The sequence below is a fragment of the Heteronotia binoei genome, chromosome 2 (genome assembly GCF_032191835.1).
Source record: "Heteronotia binoei isolate CCM8104 ecotype False Entrance Well chromosome 2, APGP_CSIRO_Hbin_v1, whole genome shotgun sequence".
In the NCBI taxonomy this organism is placed as follows: domain Eukaryota; kingdom Metazoa; phylum Chordata; class Lepidosauria; order Squamata; family Gekkonidae; genus Heteronotia; species Heteronotia binoei.
Genome location: NC_083224.1, coordinates 13030556 through 13049979, shown reverse-complemented (window position 1 = coordinate 13049979; position 19424 = coordinate 13030556). Strand labels below are relative to the sequence as shown.

Below are 19424 nucleotides of genomic sequence, written 5' to 3'. Positions count from 1 at the left end.
TCCTGTCCTGCAACATGAAGATAATTTGGACCACATTTGCATTTATATTGAGTTAAATTATTTTTCATGTTTATTTTTTAAAAAATCAAGTTTTTACACACAAACGAAGCACTTCTGAATTAGAAAATGTAATTTCCTATCTTGCTTTCTACTTTTTTCAGGGGGGGCGGAGTTAATTCGAATAAAGCTAAGCCGGAAATGCAACTGTCTGCATTATTTCCAAGGAGCCATTTACCCCACAAGACAGGTGAAACCCATCATTAAAATAAAAAAAAAAAGGCAGGAAGTCCCACCTCCAGACTTTGGACGGTGCCATTTTTAAAGCCAACGCGGAAAGGGTTCGGACCGGAAGCACGGGCTGTGTGCCCTTCTAGCCTTCTCATCTATGCTCACGCCGGTCGCGAAACGCCTGTTACCGCAACGGGAGAACGAGATCCGTGCGCAGTGCATCCTGGGTATTGTAGTCCCTCCGCCCCTTAATGGCCTGTTTTCTTTGAGAGAAGCCTGGGGAAGAGAACTGCACTTCCCAGCGTGCCTCGCTCCAGCGCCGTTTGCCCGAGAGGGGATGAGGAGGAAGGCGACCGGGAGCCGCTGAGCTCTTTGCAGCTTCGTCCAGCCGACGCAGGTAAGCAGCGTCCAGCCTCACCTGGGCAGGTAGCTGGAAGACCGTGCGGGTCGGGCAGCCTCCAGATCTCCCGGAATCACACCTGGTCAGGAAGGATGGTAGCGAATGGATGCAGGAGCTCACCACTTTAAACAGGGGTGGCCAACGGTAGCTCTCCAGATGTTTTTTGCCTACAACTCCCATCAGCCCCAGCCAGCATGGCCAATGGCTGGGGCTGATGGGAGTTGTAGGCAAAAAACATCTGGAGAGCTACCCTTGGCCACCCAGTCTGGGGGATGGAAGAGGGGAGGGGGTTCAAGCACCACATGGGGAAATCCCAAGAGGGGCCTCGGGTGTTGAGGAGGAAGAAGAGACAGTCGGCGCATGTTCGTTAGGAATGAAGCAAAGGGCACTCTGCATGTGCTCAGAGGTCCAATGACGGAGAGGGTGGCACTCTCCTGTGGGTCCTGGCTGTATAGGAGACTGTCAAGTTTCAGGGTGTGACTGGCCAAATCCAGACCAGGGATGGAGGAGGAGAGTGCATTTTGACATGCCTGTTTGGTGTAGTGGTTAAGTGTGCGGACTCTTGTCTGAGAGAACTGGGTTTGATTCCCCATTCCTCCACTTGCACCTGCTAGCATGGCCTTGGGTGAGCCATAGCTCTGGCAGAAGTTGTCCTTGAAAGGGCAGCTGCTGTGAGAGCCCTCTCAGCCCCACCCACCTCACAGGGTGTCTGTTGTGGGGGAGGAAGGGAAAGGAGATTGTGAGCCACTCTGAGTTTCTTTGGAGTGGAGGGCGGGATATAAATCCGATATCTTCTTCTTCTTCCTTGCTGGAACTTATTTCGGAAAGGGTCTGTGGCTTGGGGAAAGAGCCTCTGCTTGGCATGTAGAAGTTCCCAGGTTCAGTCCCCAGCGCCTCCAGTTAAAAGGATCATACAGTTTGTGGTGTGAAAGACTGTGGAACAGCTGAAACCCTGTGGAGCAGCTGCCAGCCTGAGCGGACAAGACTGACCATGTTTTGATTCAGTATCAAGCAGCTTCATATGGTCAAGACTGCCGGGGAATGGGCGGTGGCTCAGTAGCAGAGCATCTGCTTTGCACAAAGAAGGTCCTACATTCAATCCCCAGCATCTCCAATTAAAAGGACCAGGGAGACCGTGATGTGAAAGACCTCAGCCTGAGACCCTGGAGAGCTGCTGCCAGTCTGAGTAAATGATACTGACCCTGATGGACCAAGGTTTGATTTGGTGTAGAGCAGACTTCCTATGTTCCTTTGTGTTCATGGTTATCTCAGGTTATGGGTTTGAAGAAGAAGAAGATATTGGATTTATATCCCGCCCTCCACTCAAGAGTCTCAGAGCGGCTCACAATCTCCTTTCCCTTCCTCCCCAACAACAGACACCCTGTGAGGTGGGTGGGGCTGGAGAGGGCTCTCCCAGCAGCTGCCCTTTCAAGGACAACCTCTGCCAGAGCTATGGCTGACCAAGGCCATGCTAGCAGGTGCAAGTGGAGGAGTGGGGAATCAAATCCAAGTTCTCCCAGATAAGAATCCGCACACTTAACCACTACACCAAACTGGCTCTCCTAAGGTTGAACATATGAAACTGCCTCATCATGAATCAGACCATCGGTCTGTCAAGCTCAGTATTGTCTACTCAGACCAGCAGCAGCTCTCCTGGGTCTCAGATCTTAGATGTCACCTACTGCCAGATCCTTTTACCGGAATTGCCGGGGATTGAACTCGGGACCTTCTTGGCATGCCAAGCAGATGCTCTATCGCTGAGCCACAAGCCCCACTCTGATATGAAGAAGAAGAAGAAGAAGAAGAAGAAGAAGAAGAAGAAGAAGAAGAAGAAGAAGAAGAAGAAGAAGAAGAAGAAGAAGAAGAAGAAGAAAGAAGAAGAAGAAGAAGAAGATATTGGATTTATATCCCGTCCTCCACTCTGAAGAGTCTCAGAGCGGCTCACAATCTCCTTTACCTTCCTCCCCCACAACAGACGCCCCTATGAGGTAGATGAAGATATTGGATTTATATCCCGTCCTCCACTCTGAAGAGTCTCAGAGCGGCTCACAATCTCCTTTACCTTCCTCCCTCACAACAGACACCCTGTGAGGTGGGTGGGGCTAGAGAGGGCTCTCACAGCAGCTGCCCTTTCAAGGGACAACCTCTGCCAGAGCTATGGCTGAACCCAAGGCCATTCCAGCAGGTGCAAGTGGAGGAGTGGGGAATCAAACCCGGTTCTCCCAGATAAGAGTCTGCACACTTAACCACTACACCAAACTGGCTCCACCTTGCTGAAGCTGAGCAGGTCTGAATCTGGTCAGTGGCTGGGGAGCAACCTGGCAGTTTCATGGCAGAAGAGAGATCAGATTATGTGAGTGCAGCTGATGCCAATTAACAGCGGCTCAGATAATCTTGACTAGCCCTATTTTGTCAGAGCTTGGAAGCTAAGAAGGGCCAGCCCTGGTTAGTATGTGGATGGGAGACCTGAAAGGGAAGCCCACGGTTTCGACATAGAGGCAGGCAATGGCAAACCGCCTCTGCTCTTCTCTCGCCTGGAGCGCCCCGTGGTGAAGGTAAGAGTGAGTTGGTTGCAACGATGGCATGCAATCGTTATTATGCAGGTTAAACGATGAGGTGTTGAGAGTGAAAGAGGAGAGCACAAAAGTAGGCTTGAAACTCAACATCAGAAAGCTAAGATCATGGCATCCGGCCCCGTCGCTCCTTGGCAAATAGAAGGGGAAGACGTGGAAGTAGTGACAGACTTCACATTTCTGGGATCCAAGATCACTGCAGATGGTGACTGTAGCCATGAAATTAACAGATGTTTGCTCCTTGGGAGGACAGCTATGGTGAACCTGGGTAGTGTAATAAAAAGTAGAGGCATCACCCTGCCAACAAAAGTCCGTATAGTCAAAGCGATGGTATTCCCAGTAGTAATGTATGGCTGTGAGAGTTGGACCATAAGGAAGGCTGAGTGCAGAAGAGTAGATGCTTTTGAGCTGTGGTGCTGGAGAAGACTCTTGAGAGTCCCTTGGGCTGCAAGAAGATCCAATTAGTCCTATGGGAAATCAACCCAGAGTGTTCCTGGAAGGTCAGAAGCTGAAGCTCCAATACTTTGGCCACCCTATGAGAAGGGAGCACTCCCTGGAGAAGACCCTGATGCTGGGAAAGACATCACCCTGCCAACAAAAGTCTGTGTAGTTAAGGCGACGGTATTCCCAGTAGTAATGTATGGCTGTGAGAGTTGGACCATAAGGAAGGCCGAGTGCAGAAGAGTAGATGGTTTTGAGCTGTGGTGCTGGAGAAGACTCTTGAGAGTCCCTTGGGCTGCAAGAAGATCCAATTAGTCCTATGGGAAATCAACCCAGACTGTTCCCTGGAAGGTCAGATGCTGAAGCTGAAGCTCCAATACTTTGGCCACCCAATAAGAAGGGAGCACTCCCTGGAGAAGACCCTGTTGCTGGGAAAGACAGAAGGCAAAAGAAGAAAGGGATGGCAAAAGTGGTCTCCCAACCAATGACTAACCAGAGCTGACCCAGCTAAGCTTCTGAAGTCTGATGAGGTCGGGCTAACCTGGGCCATCCATGGCAGGGCAAGAGATGAACAGAGGTGGCTTTGTCCTTGCCTGCCTCTGCGTAGTAACCCTGGACTTCCTTGGTGGTCTCCCATCCAGCAACTAACCGGGGCCGACCCTGCTTAGTTTCTGAGATCTGACAAAACTGGGTTAGCTTGGGCTATCAAGGTCAGGGCAAACCTGTTCTTACTAAGCAAAAAAAATTTAAATTAAATTAAAATCTAGTGTTTATACCAGGGATGGCCAAATGTGCTTAACATAAGAGCCACATAGAATAAATGTCAGATATTTGAGAGCCAGATGACATGAACGTCAGATGTTTGAGGGAAGGAAGGAAGGAAGGAAGGAAGGAAGGAAGGAAGGAAGGAAGGAAGGAAGGAAGGAAGGAAGGAAGGAAGGAAGGAAGGAAGGAAGGAAAATAGATAGGCAAGGAGGAGGAAGAGGGAGAAAGAAAGCAACTTTAATTTTAAATGCGTTCTCCAAGCTTCCAACTTCCTTGGCTTGGAGAAGTGATTTAAAGATACAAATGCCTTCTCCAGACTGGCCGACGGGGCCGTGGGGGCTTCAATGGGCCACACAATATGTGCGAAAGAGCTACATGCGGCTCCCGAGCCACAGTTTGGCCGCCCCTGGTTTATACCATCCCTGTCAGTTGCCAAATGTGTACATCTCAGTAGAAAGGAGAGAGAGAAATTGCAAGCCTGGTGTGCCTTTGTTCAAAAGGTTGGCGCATATCTCCGGCAGACATCGCTTTGAAACAACTTACATTGAGTCGCAGGGAAACCACACCAGCTGCAGTTAGCTTCCGCATTTTCTCATAGTTTCCGTTGTTCTGCTGCTGACTGCATGATATACCACAAAAAAAGCCCCAAACACAGGCAAAGAGGCCCCAAAAACCTTGTATTGTTAGTCTTGGTAACACAACAATCTGGTAGTGAATGCAGCTGAGCTTGAAGCAACTGGTGGTTGAGAGAGTTAAGTGCATAAAAGACTCTGAGATGCCTATCTTTGCAGCACTCTCTCCAGGCTCTTCCATCTGTTGGCTTCCTCTTGGGTTGACTTCAAAGGTCCTTTGAAGCAGAGATCTCTTCCCGTTTGAAAAGGATCCAAAAACTGGTTCTGTGTGGGTTTGAGTGCAGAGAGCCAGTTTGGTGTAGTGGTTGTGTGCAGACTCTTATCTGGGAGAACCGGGTTTGATTCCTCTCTCCTCCACTTGCAGCTGCTGGAATGGCCTTGGGTCAGCCATGGCTCTTGCAGAGCTGTCCTTGAAAGGGCAGCTTCTGTCAGAGCTCTCTCAGCCCCACCCTCCTCACAGAGGGTGTCTGTGGGTGAGAAGAGTGAGAGTCTAATGTTATTTGCCTGCTAATTGGCATCTGAAATTGTTCCACTTCCCAATATATAAGACAAATGGACTCACATTCTAGCTGTATCTGAATTATTTGTTGAAAATTTCCAAGCTACTTCAGGAGTGTGATACTTGGGATAGACTTATTATAGAAATGGATAACAAATAATACTGTTCCTAGTAAGCAAGTTGAAGGGCAAGCGAGGACGGGGTAGGAAGAGAAGGTCAACAGTGGACTAATACGGTCCCGATTTCCGGGAGATAGGGAGGTAGAGTAGTTAGAGTTAGGGTTGCCAAGTCCAATTCAAGAAATATCTGGGGACTTTGGGGGTGGAGCCAGGAGACATTGGGGGTGGAGCCAGGAACAAGGGTGTGACAAGCATAATTGAACTCCAAAGGGAGTTCCGGCCATCACATTTCAAGGGGCTGAACACTTTTTAAATGCCTTCCTTCCATAAGAAATAATGAAGGATAGGGGTACCTTCTTTTGGGGCACATAGAATTGGACCCCCTTGTTCAATCTTTTTGAAACTTGGAGGGTGCTTTGGGGAGAGGCACCAGATGCTACGCTGCACATTTGGGGCCTCTACCTCAAAAAACAGCCCCCCCTCAAAGCCCCAGATACCCGCGGATCCATTCTCCATTATTTCCTATGGGAATACATCTCCATAGGGAATAATAAAGTTCCCAGCAGATATTTCCCTCCCCTCCCCCCGCTTTCTGATGACCCTGAGGCGGGGGGAGGGCCTCCAAATGGGGGGATCCCCTGCCCCCATCTGGGGATTGGCAACCCTGGTTAGAGTGTTCGTCTGTCTGTACCAGGAGAAAACAGCAAGAGGAGCAGAAGAAGAAAAGAAGAAGACCGTAGATTTGTACCCCACCCTTCTCTCTGAATCAGTCTCAGAGTGGTTTACAATCTCCTTTACCTTCCTCCCCCACAAGACACCCTGTGAGGTGGTTGGGACTGAGAGAGCTCTGACAGAAGCTGCCCTTTCAAGGACAACACCTGCGAGAGCTATGGCAGACCCAAGGCCATTCCAGCAGCTGCAAGTGGAGGGGTGAGGAATCAAACCTGGTTCCCCCAGATAAGTGTCTGCGCACTTCACCACTACACCAAATCTGACCTGGTTATTGTTCCCAGCGGCTCTCTGGCTCCTCTCCTTTCCGCTGTGTTGGGCCAGCTGGCCAGAGACTGCATAACAGGATTGTGAGTTTTCCCCCCCACAGACTGGAGAGTGGGAGGGAAAAGGGAAGGGAAGCATTGGGGGTATTCTAAATGCCTGACATTTTGCATTTAGGGGCAGGATGTATACGCTGCTGTCTGGGCTTTACAAATACATGTTCCAGCGGGATGAATACTGCATCTTGATCCTCGGGCTGGACAATGCTGGGAAAACGGTGAGTTGTGCTAGTGCTGAGTTACGTGGAGGTCGGGTCCCCCGGAATTACGACTGATCTCCGGACTACAGAGGTCAGCTGGAGAAAATGGCTGCTTTGGAGGGTGGACTCTGTACCTTTACGCCCCACTGAGGGCCCTCCTCTCCTCAAACCACACCCTACCCAGGTTCCATCCCCAAATCTCCAGAAATTTCTCAGCCTATAGTTGGTGACCCTAAGTGGAAGGCAGAGGAATACTTACTACTCTCACTTTCTTCTTCTGCCTCGTCAGTTTTCTTCCCAGGTGTAATGCAATGTTTTTAGGCAAGCTAGATAAGGTGTGTAAAACCACTGGTCTGATCCAGCAGGGCTTTTCTGATGTTCTTGTGAAGGCCTCGGCCTCTCTGCCCTGTTGCTGGCCCTCTGGAGGAACTAGCTGGCCACTGTGTGAGACAGGAGGCTGGACTAGATGGACCCTCACTGGTCTGACCCAGCAGGGCTCTCTCGATGTTCTTATGTTAGATCACCTGGTCTGTATGCAGAAAGATTCGGTTCCAGACATCTCCAGCGAAATTTTTTTTGTCTAGGATGTTTGGGAAAGGCCTGTGTTGTTCATTTGTTGCTAGAGAAACATTTGAGTTTTCATTTTTCCTCCTTCCCGGAAAGGTCAAAGTACAAATACACCGGCCTCATCCAGCACCACCGGATCTACACAGAATGCAAACAAGACACCCCTCCCCCATTTTTTTCTGGTTAGAGTTCAGCCAAAGAGCTCTGTTGAACTCAGAAGCCTGCGTATTGTTCTGCATTATTTTGGTTGGTCATCTTAATAAAAGGCGTAACTTTTTTTTGTTGATTTATGGATTCCCTCTCCCACAAAGTATTTTCAACTTTTGATTTCTTCTCTTTCTCTCTTCTCTTTGTCTCTCTTTTCCAGACCTTCCTGGAACAGACCAAGACAAGGTTCACTAGGAACTACAAAGGCATGAATTTCTCCAAGATCACAACCACTGTGGGCTTGAACAGTAAGTGAGTCTGGCTTGGGAAAGGGAGAGAATTTTGTTTGGCTTATACCCCTCCCTTCCCACTGAGCAGGCTCAGGGCAGGTTACATCAAAAGCAAAGCAACAAAAATAGTTAAAACAAATTAAAGCTACAATATAGAATAGCTGAAAAACAAGGAAAGCATTGAAAATGTTCAATAGGGTGAGTGGTGGGTGGCATATGTTACTTCTTTGGAGTCTCTGTATTGTCCGAAACAATGTGGTCAAATAGCATCGTTTTATCATTGTTGGTGGTTATATCCCATTTATTTTTTCAATATCGGAAAAAGTGTTGTTTCAGTGTTAAATCAAATGCTGAATGTTAATTTGCCAACTGACCCTGTTTTGATATTGCTGGATTGTTGGATTGATTATGAAGTGGAAAACAGTGAAAGGGAGGTTATATCTATATTGTTTTCCATAGCTAAAATAGAACTAGCTACGAAATGGAAGGATAAAGAACCCGCCTCCATCTTTGATTAATTGGAAGGATAAAGTTTGGGAGTATTTCATTTTTACAGAAATGGCGTATTATTCCTCAAATAGTTCTCAATCTTTTGGGGAAAAAAGTTGTGATACCTTGGTTTCCAGTTGTGACTTATCTTATGAATAATTATATTTTACCAAAAAAAAAATCCTGTATGCAGGAAGATTCGGAAGATATATTTTTAAAGTTGAATGTCATGAAATTATTTGTTCAATAGAATCCCTTTTTATCTGGGGGGGGAAAAAAGACAAAGAGATTTATAACTGCAGTTTGCCAATAGAACACAGCAGTAGACAAGTCGCACCTTTAAGACAAACGAAGCTTGCCTGCGTATTGAACATCTGGACATTAAAACGGCATTCCTCAATGGAGACTGGAATGAAGAGATCTCCATGGATCAACTGGAAGGTTTTTCAGAGAAAGGAAAAGAAGATCTAGTGTGCAAACTCAACAAGAGTGTGTATGGATTAAAACAAGCAGCAAAAGTCTGGTATGACAAACTGACTAAGTCAGGGGTGTCAAACATCTGGCCTGGGGGCCGAGTCAGGCCCTCGGAGGGCTTCTATCAGGCCCCCGAGCAACTGGCTCTCGTCTGCTTCCTTCTCCTTCTCTCTGGCTTCTTTCTGTATCACAGGCTTGCTCAATCGCACAGGAGCTACAGAGCAAAGCCTCTATTTTCTCCATCGGCTGAGGCTTCTTCCATGGAGAGGAAGGGGGGGGGGGGGAGGAAGAGCTTGCTTTGCCAGGCTATCACAATTGCACAGCAGAGTTACTGAGCCAAGCCTCTCTTCCTTCTATTGGCTGAGTCTCCTCCCCCTTCTGGTCCCCTGGGGAAGGAAGGAAAGAGCCAGAGCTTCCTTTGCCCAGTTCCATGGATCCTATGCGAGAAATACAAAGAAAGCACCTTAAAGACCAGTGAGTGCTAATATTTAAGCAAGGTTTAAGTTCTTAAAAAAATCTTTAATTGTGTCCGTCTGTGTCCTTTATAAAGTTTATATCCCTGCTGTCTAATCTTAAATACGTACGCATATTTAGGGGAGGGACGGTGGCTCAGTGGTGGAGCATCTGCTTGGGAAGCAGAAGGTCCCAGGTTCAATCCCTGGTATCTCCCAAAAAGGGTCCAGGCAAATAGGTGTGAAAGACCTCAGCTTGAGACCCTGGAGAGCAGGGGAGGAACGGTGGCTCAGTGGTAGAGCATCTGCTAGGTAAGCAGAAGGTCCCAGGTTCAATCCCTGGCATCTCCAACTAAAAAGGGTCCAGGCAAATAGGCATGAAAAACCTCAGCTTCAGACCCTGGAGAGCCGCTGCCAGTCTGAGTAGACAATACTGCCTTTGATGGACCCAGGGCCTGATTCAGTATAAGGCAGCTTCATATGTCCATGGCCCGGCCAGACAAGGTCTTACTTATATCAGATCCGGCACTCATAACAAATAAGTTTGACTCCCCTGGACTAAGTAGTCAAAAGGACAAGGCTTTCAACAAGGAATAGCACAACCTTGCTTGTTTCCCAAATTTGAAAAATGAACAATATCGATATGTATTGATTTACGTTGATGATTTGGTTGTTTGCTGTCAAAATCCAGATGATGTACGAGAAATTGTTGATGAACTTAACAAAGAAGTGGATTTGAAACAACTGGGACCTGTAAAGTACTGCCTTGGAATAAAAATTGAAAGAACCGAAGATGGAAGTTTTCTCCTAAATCTTAAAGGTGCAACTTGCCTACTGCTGTGTTCTGTTGCTTCAGAACAACCCGGCTGCTCACTTGGTGCAGTCTGCCAAGCATGTCTCGACTGAAGAAAGACTTTATCTGCACCGTTGGGGGGAAAAACATGGCAATTAGGGGGTGGAGCCAAAGGAGGGCGGGGTTTGGAGAGGAACCTCCACAGAGCCTGCCTTCCAAGGCTGCCATTTTCTCCAGGGGAACCGAACTCTCGTCACCTGAAAGCCAGTTGTCATAGCGTGAGATCTCCAGGCCCCGCCTGGAGGCTGGCAACTTTGGTTCTCCAGCAAAAGGAAACTTAGCGGAAGGGTTAGCAAACTCTAGCCTACGAGCCCGGAATGTTTCTCCCATTTGGCTGGTTTTGGCTGGAATGCCTAAGTCTAGAGTCGGAAAACCCAAGCAAAAGTGTAACAGAAGCCGTTACAAAGGCTTTTGTCTGTTACACCAGGTGGCCAGTAGGAGGAGCCATGCCACACGGCTTCAAGGACGTGTTTATGTTCGATTTTATCCAGTTGTTTTACTATTGTATATATATTTATTTGCAAAATGTTTTTCACGTCTGACGTCGTCTAGTGCCTGCTGCCGTGCAGACTCTGAACCGGGTGGAATGGCCGTTTTTTTGGTGGGGTTTTTTTTGCTATCGAATCACAACTAACTTATGGCAACCCTTTACTCCAGGGTTTTGTTATGAGGGCCAAAGCTGACATAAATGAAACCTTGTTTGGCTGCGCCATGTCAGGCTGGGGCATGTGTGTACTTCTTTTAAGATTAGGTAGCAGAGATATAAACTTTATAAAGGACACAAACACAATTTAATAATTTAAAAAAAACATGCTTAAAACATTAGCACTCGTTGGTCTTAAAGGTGCTTTCTTTCTATCTCTCCCATGGGATCCAGGCAACTGGGTAGAGGAAGCTCTGGCTCTTTCCTTCCTTCCCCAGGGGACCAGGAGGGAGAAGAGCTTCAGCCAATAGAAGGAAGAGAGGCTTGGCTCAGTAGCTCTGCTGTGCAATTGAGAGAGCCTGGCAAAACAAGCTCTTCCTCCCCACCCCCCTTCCTCCCCAAGGGAGGAGCCTCAGCCAATGGACAAAATAGAGGCTTTGCTGTATAGCTCCTGTGCGATTGAGCAAGCCTTGCAAAGCAAACTCTGATACAGAAAGAAGCAAGAGAGAGGGAGAAGGAAGCAGACGAGAGCCAGTTGCTCGGGGGCCTGATAGGAGCCTTCCGAGGGCCTGACTTGGCCCCCGGGCCGCATGTTTGACACCCCTGACTTAGTCAGTTTGTCATGCCAGACTTGAGCAAGCCTTGCAAAGCAAGCTGAGATGCAGAAGGAAGCGAGAGAGAGGGAGGGAGAAGGAAGCAGACAAGCAGACGGGAGCCAGTTGCTTGGGGGCCTGATTTGGCCCCTGGGTTGCATGTCCGACACCCTGGCTTAGAGAGAGCATTGCCTGGATGGCCTTGTCCTCTCTTGGATTGGCACTGCGATGGGGGGGGATGGAATTAATGTAACTCCAGGAGAGGGGATCAGGCTTAGCCCCTGGATTCTCTAATGGCTGACTCTGAGCTTCATTTCATCCCCTGAATTCTGGTCTTAGGGGAGGGTGAGAAAAGGGGGGAAAGCGCATTGCTTTGCATCTTTCTGTCTGTCTTCTAGTTGGCACCATAGATGTGGGCAAAGCCAGGCTAATGTTCTGGGACCTCGGAGGACAAGAGGAACTTCAGTCTCTGTGGGACAAGGTAGGGGTTTGAGATCCGTCTCCCGGCGATCGGAGGGGAGGGGGTGTGTGGTTCCCCCAAAACTCTGCTCAAGTCCAGACCTGGGATGGCCAAAGTTGCTTAACGTATGAGCCACATCAAGAGCCAGTTTGGTGTAGTGGTTAAGTGTGCGGACTCTTATCTGGGAGAACCGAGTTTGATTCCCCACTCCTCCACTGGCACCTGCTGGAATGGCCTTGGGTCAGCCATAGCTCTGGCAGAGTTGTCCTTGAAAGGGCAGCTGCTGGGAGAGCCCTCTCCAGCCCCACCCACCTCACAGGGAGGAAGGCAAAGGAGATTGTAAGCCGCTCTGAGACTCTTCGGAGTGGAGGGCGGGATATAAATCCAATATCTTCATCTACCTCACAGGGTGTCTGTTGTGGGGGAGGAAGGGAAAGGAGATGGTGAGCCGCTCTGAGACTCTTCGGAGTGGAGGGCGGGATATAAATCCAATATCTTCATCTACCTCACAGGGTGTCTGTTGTGGGGGAGGAAGGGAAAGTAGATTGTGAGCCGCTCTGAGACTCTTCGGAGTGGAGGGCGGGATATAAATCCAATATCTTCATCTACCTCACAGGGTGTCTGTTGTGGGGGAGGAAGGGAAAGGAGATTGTGAGCCGCTCTGAGACTCTTCGGAGTGGAGGGTGGGATATAAATCCAATATCTTCATCTACCTCACAGGGTGTCTGTTGTGGGGGAGGAAGGGAAAGGAGATTGTGAGCCGCTCTGAGACTCTTCGGAGTGGAGGGCGGGATATAAATCCAATATCTTCATCTACCTCACAGGGTGTCTGTTGTGGGGGAGGAAGGGAAAGGAGATTGTGAGCCGCTCTGAGACTCTTCGGAGTGGAGGGCAAGGTATAAATCCAATACCTTCTTCTTCTTCTAAATGTCAGATGTTTGAGAGCCGTAAGGAAGGAAGGAAAGGATATAGACAAGGGAGGGAGAGTTGGGAAAAAGCAACTATAAGTTTAATTGCATTATCAAAACCACCGGCTGTCTTGGCAAAGTGATTTAAAGAGACAAATGCCTTTTCCAAGCTGGCCAGTGGAGGGGTGGGGACTTCAAGAGCCACACAATGTGTGTGAAAGAGCCACATGTGGCTCCCGAGCCACAGTTTGGCCAGCCCTGACCTAAATGAAGTGGTAGAGCATCTGCTTGGTAAGCAGAAGGTCCCAGGTTCAATCCCCGGCATCTCCGACTAAAAAGGGTCCAGGCAAATAGGTGTGAAAAACCTCAGCTGGAGACCCTGGAGAGCAGGGGAGGGACGGTGGCTCAGTGGTAGAGCATCTGCTTGATAAGCAGAAGGTCCCAGGTTCAGTCTCCGGCATCTCCAACTAAAAAGGGTCCAGGCAAATAGGTGTGAAAAACCTCAGCTGGAGACCCTGGAGAGCAGGGGAGGGACGGTGGCTCAGTGGTAGAGCATCTGCTTGGGAAGCAGAAGGTCCCAGGTTCAGTCTCCGGCATCTCCGACTAAAAATGGTCCAGGCAAATATGTGTGAAAAACCTCATCTTGAGACCCTGGAGAGCAGGGGAGGGGCTGTGGCTCAGTGGTGGAGCATCTGCTTGGTAAGCAGAAAGTCCCAAGTTCAATCCCCGGCATCTCCAACTAAAAAGGGTCCCGGCAAGTAGGCGTGAAAAACCTCCGCTTGAGACCCTGGAGAGCCGCTGCCAGTCTGAGTAGACAAGACTGACTCTGATGGACCAATGAGGGTCTGATTCAGTCGAAGGCAGCTTCATGTGTTTCGCGTTTCAGACCCGGGGGACGTGAAACCGGCCAGGCAGTGTCTGTGCTACGTGGAGCCTGTTTTCCATTGGGGCAGGCAGGTCCCAAGGGGCACTCATGCTATGTGTGGGGAGAGGGGGGGGGCACCTGGTGGCACCCTAGGCGGCCACCTACTTGGCCTGCTCCCACGCCCCAAGCGTGCGTTCCGGTTGTGCGAATCTGCAGCGAAAGGACGGCAAACCCCACCCCCCCCCACCCCCTTTGCACACTGATTCCTGTCCTCTGCTTTTCAGTATTATGCCGAATCTCACGGCGTCATCTACATCATCGACTCCACCGACGAGGAGAGGCTGTCGGAATCGAAGCGAGCTTTCGGTGAGCCTGGCGGGCTTTTTCTCGCGAGCTTTATCGTGCACGGCAAGGCCTTGTTTCGGGGAGATCCTCGTGGGCGAGAGTGCAAAGCGTTGATTTTGAAAGGCGACCGAGTTGCCTTTTCCGCGTGGCGGGCCGCCTCTCGAGCTGAGGTGATCCAGCGAGGGAGTTGCTGTGACGATCTTGGCAGTCTGGGGTAGGGGTGAAGTGGGCGGACTCTTATCCGGGAGAACCGGGTTTGATTCCTCACTCCTGCACTTGCAGCTGCTGGCGTGGCCTTGGGTCAGCCAGAGCTCTCGCAGTGTTGCCCTTGAAAGAAGAACATGAAGATATTGGATTTATATCGCGCCCTCCACTCCGAAGAGTCTCAGAGCGGCTCACAATCTCCTTTACCTTCCACACCCCCCCCCCCACAATAGACACCCTGTGAGGTAGATGAAGATATTGGATTTATATCCCGCCCTCCACTCCGAAGAGTCTCAGAGCGGCTCACAATCTCCTTTACCTTCCTCCCCCCCCCCACAATAGACACCCTGTGAGGTAGATGAAGATATTGGATTTATATCCCGCCCTCCACTCCGAAGAGTCTCAGAGCGGCTCCCAATCTCCTTTCCCTTCCTCCCCCACAACAGACACCCTGTGAGGTAGATGAAGATATTGGCTTATATCCCACCTCCACTCAGAGTCTCAGAGCGGCTCACAATCTCCTTTACCTTCCTCCCCCCCCCCCCACAATAGACACCCTGTGAGGTAGATGAAGATATTGGATTTATATCCCGCCCTCCACTCCGAAGAGTCTCAGAGTGGCTCGCAATCTCCTTTACCTCCCCCCCCCCACAATAGACACCCTGTGAGGTGGGTGGGGCTGAGAGGGCTCTCACAGCAGCTACCCTTTCAAGGACAACCTCTGCCAGAGCTATGGCTGACTCCATAAAAATATGGAGCAGAGGTCCATCAGTGGCTATTAGCCACAGTGTGTGTGTGTGTGTATATATGTATATATATATATATATATATATATATATATATATATATATATATATATATATATATATATATATATATATAGAGCTATGGCTGACTCCATAAAAATATGGAGCAGAGGTCCATCAGTGGCTATTAGCCACAGTGTGTGTGTGTGTGTATATATGTATATATATATATATATATATATATATATATATATATATATATATAGAGCTATGGCTGACTCCATAAAAATATGGAGCAGAGGTCCATCAGTGGCTATTAGCCACAGTGTGTGTGTGTGTGTGTGTGTATATATATATATATAAATTTTTTTGGCCACGGTGTGAAACAGAGTGTTGGACTGGATGAGCCATTGGCCTGATCCAACATGGCTTCTCTTATGTTTTTATGTTCTTATATTCAAGGCCATGCTAGCAGGTGCAAGTGGAGGAGTGGGGAATCAAACCCGGTTCTCCCAGATAAGAGTCCGCACACTTATGGTGTCTGTTGTGGGGGGAGAAGATAGAGGAGATTGTAAGCCACTCTGAGTTCAGAGAGAAGGGCGGGTTTAAAATCTGCAGTCGTCGTCTTCTTCCTTCACTTGCAGCTGCTGGAATGGCCTGGGTCAGCCACAGCTCTCGCAGGAGTTGTCCTTGAAAGGGCAGCTGCTGTGAGAGCCCTCTCCAGCCCCACCCACCTCACAGGGTGTCTGTTGTGGGGAGGAAGGGAAAGGAGATTGTAGGCCGTTCTCTGTCCTTGAAAGGGCAGCTGCTGGGAGAGCCCTCTCCAGCCCCACCCACCTCACAGGGTGTCTGTTGTGGGGGAAGCAGATATAGGAGACTGTAAGCCCCTCTCTGATTCAAGGAGAAGGGCGGGGTATAAATCTGCAGTCTTCTTCTTCTCTTCTTATTGGGTTGGATCTGTTTGGCAATGTATTTCGGCTGAGTGTATAATCTGCCTCCTCAGGTTAGTTGGCTTTATCTTAGATGTCTATAATTGTATAGTATATTATTTACCACAAATTGGTTTATCAGATTTGTAACGTTTTTAACTTAATCGTTCAGCTGCTATCGTAGCATTATGGTGTTTTAACATTTTAGCAGCTTGCAGCTAACTACTAGTTTGGCGTCGTGGTTGAGTGCGCAGACTCTTATCCGGAGAACCGGGTTTGATTCCCCCTCCTCCACTTGCGCGTGCTGGAATGGCCTTGGGTCAGCCATAGCTCTCTTATCTGGAGAACCGGGTTTGATTCCCCACTCCTCCACTTGCACCTGCTGGAATGGCCTTGGGTCAGCCATAACTCTCTTGTCTGGGAGAACGGGTTTGATTCCTCACTCCTCCGCTTGCACCTGCTGGAATGGCCTTGGGTCAGCCATAGCTCTCTTATCTGGGAGAACCGGGTTTGATTCCCCACACCTCCACTTGCGCCTGCTGGAATGTCCTTGGGTCAGCCATAGCTATCACAGAGCTGTCCTTGAAAGGGCAGCTGCTGTGAGAGCTCTCTCAGCCCCACCCGCCTTACAGGGTGCCTGTTGTGGGGTAGGCGGAGGTAAAGGAGATCGTGACTTCTCTGAGATTGAGAGTATAGGAAGGACATAAATCTAATTTCTTCTTCCTCTTCTTCTTCCTCTTCTTTAGTATTTTAACAATTTATTTAAGATTGTAACCCACTTAAGCCGTTGTTCTGTATTTCTATTGGACCATTCTTTGTTTCTGTTTGACTTCTTTTTACGATACTGTGTTTAACCTTGTATTGTGATGGCCAATGGCCGCATGCAATAAATCTGCTTCAAGTTTAGTGAATCAAATTTTGTCAAAAGAACCAGTTAGTATAACTGAGTGAGACCTTGGCTTTTGATATCCATACAAGCTCGGCCATATATCTCTTAGTAGGACCATACTGTCCATCTGCAAACTGTCAGGACTGAAAGACTGGCCTGAAATTAACCTTCACAATTGGCAGTTGTACCGGGCTGCAAACTACGCAACAACCTTAAACCCCAGAATACAGGTCACAGCATCCAGTTGGAACAGTGGGATCAAATATGGTCCGCCAGTATAAAAGTAACAAAATCGATAGCCTTTAAAGAAAACAGGGACAGTGGCTCAGTGGTAGAACATCTGCTTGGGAAGCAGAAGGTCCCAGGTTCAATCCCTGGCATCTCTAGCTAAAAAGGGTCCAGGCAAGTAGGCGTGAAAAACCTCAGCTTGAGACCCTGGAGAGCAGGGGAGGGACGGTGGCTCAGTGGCAGAGCATCTGCTTGGGAAGCAGAAGGTCCCAAGTTCAATCCCCGGCATCTCCAAAAAAGGATCCAGGCAAATAGGTGTGAAAAACCTCAGCTTGAGACCCTGGAGAGCAGGGGAGGGACGGTGGCTCAGTGGCAGAGCATCTGCTTGGGAAGCAGAAGGTCCCAAGTTCAATCCCCGGCATCTCCAAAAAAGGATCCAGGCAAATAGGTGTGAAAAACCTCAGCGTGAGACCTTGGAGAGCCATTGCCAGTCTGAGTAGACAATACTGACTTTGATGGACCGAGGGTCTGTTTCACTATAAGGCAGCTTCATATGTTCATATACAAAATGTTTTATAGGTGGCAAGTTACGCCGGTTAAATTATCTAAAATGTACAAGGGGTCTCCAAATTATGTTGGAAATGTGAGGATAAGGAGGGATCTTTTTACCACACGTGGTGGACCTGCAGGAAAGCTAGGAGGTGGGTTTTTTTTAGTATAAAATTTTTATTTTCAAGAAAAAAAGGGAAAAGGGAAATATGAGGATAAGGAGGGATCTTTTTAGTAAGTAAGTAAGTTTTTTTTTATATCCCGCCCTCCCCCGCCAAAGGCAGGCTCACCACACGTGGTGGACCTGCAGGAAAGCTAGGAGGTATTTTTTTTTAGTATCAAATTTTTATTTTCAAGAAAAAAAAGAGGGAAAAGGGAAAATGAAAACAGAAAAGTAATAATACATCTGTAAAGAAAAATAGAATACATTCTGCATGTCGCTGTAAATTCAAATAAAAGAAAATTTCATCATACCGTTTCACACTCAGCCTCTCATCACAGTAGTCATATAGAATTATATTGTAAGTTCCCGTTTAGGTTATCAATTTAGCTTGTATTTCAACCATATCAATTGAAGAATATTAACCACAGTTCACACCAAAGCAATTTAAATGTCTAACCATACATATAACTTCTCCCAGTATTCTCTTGCTTCTTCCTTGGATTTCCCAGCAAGCAGTAGCGATAAATAGCCCATCTCTGCTGCTTCCAGTATTATCCCGATCAGTTCCTGTTTTGTGGTCGGTGCTTGGAATTTCCATTTCTGAGCAAACAAAATCCTAGCTCCAGTATTAATGTTGTTGTTCAGTCACACAGTCGAGTCCAGCTCTTTGTGACAAAGTCACGCCAGGCCCTCCTGTCTTCCACCATCATCCGAAGTCTGCTCAAATTCGTGTTTGTTACATCAGTCACACTGTCCAGCCGTCTCATCTTTTGCCGTCCCCTTCTTCTTTTGCCTTCTGTCTTTCCCAGCATCAGGCTCTTCTCCAGGGAGTGCTCCCTTCTCATTTGGTGGTCAAAGTATTTGAGCTTCAGCTTCAGCATCTGACCTTCCAGGGAACAGTCTGGGTGATTTTTCTTAGGACTGACTGATTGGATCTTCTTGCAGTCCAAGGGACTCTCAAGATTCTTCTCCAGTGAGTGCTCCCTTCTCATTGGGTGGCCAAAGTACTGGAGCTTCAGCTTCAGCATCTGACCTTCCAGGGAGCAGTCAGAGCTGATTTCCCTTAGGACTGACTGATCTTATCTTCCTGCAGTCCAAGGGACTCTCAAGATTCTTCTCCAGCACCACAGCTCAAAAGCATCTATTCTTCTGCACTCGGCCTTCCTTATGTTCCAGCTCTCACAGCCATACATTACTTCTGGGAATACCATTGCTTTGACAATAGCAATATTAATATGTGCCATTAAATGTCATGTCTCTTTTGTGTAATCACTAGGTTACATATTCAGCAAAAATGGTTCTGGTTTAAGAGGAATCTGCATCTTCAACATTTTCTGCAATAGTTCATGTAACATCTTCCAATAGTCTTTCGCCTTCTCACAAGTCCACCACATATGATAAAACGATCCCACCTGTTTTGTACATTTCCAGCATTTGTTAGAATACGGTTTAGAAAGCTTTTGAGGGGTTACATACCATCTGTAAAACATCTTATACAGATTTTCCTCAAAAGATACTGATTTTGTTAATTTTATATTGGATTTCCAAAGGGTTTCCCATTCATCTAGCGTAATACTACGCCCTATATTCTTTGCCCATTGTACTATACAGTCCTTCACAATCTCATCTTGCATCTTCATCTGTAGTAGTAGTAGTAGTAGTACTTTATTCACGGTCATCCGACCAGCTTAATACAAACAAAAACAAAATCATAAAAACAA

At 48.0% G+C, this 19424-nt stretch overlaps 1 protein-coding gene across 3 annotated transcripts in view; it reads left to right on the top strand.

Annotated features, from left to right (window-relative positions):
- The first annotated feature begins 345 nt into the window (after positions 1 to 345).
- Positions 346 to 19424, top strand: part of ARFRP1 (ADP ribosylation factor related protein 1) — a 42887-nt gene continuing 23808 nt past the window's right edge. Inside the window, exons 1-5 of one of the 3 annotated variants that reach the window (XM_060230584.1) lie at positions 346 to 625; positions 6828 to 6927; positions 7844 to 7931; positions 11816 to 11898; positions 13935 to 14016. In XM_060230584.1, the coding sequence (XP_060086567.1) occupies positions 6835 to 6927; positions 7844 to 7931; positions 11816 to 11898; positions 13935 to 14016 (346 nt within the window). In that variant the 5' untranslated portion in view covers positions 346 to 625; positions 6828 to 6834. Of the gene's footprint in view, positions 655 to 6827; positions 6928 to 7843; positions 7932 to 11815; positions 11899 to 13934; positions 14017 to 19424 lie in introns of all 3 variants that reach the window. The other 2 variants (XM_060230587.1, XM_060230586.1) reach the window with 2 other exon arrangements.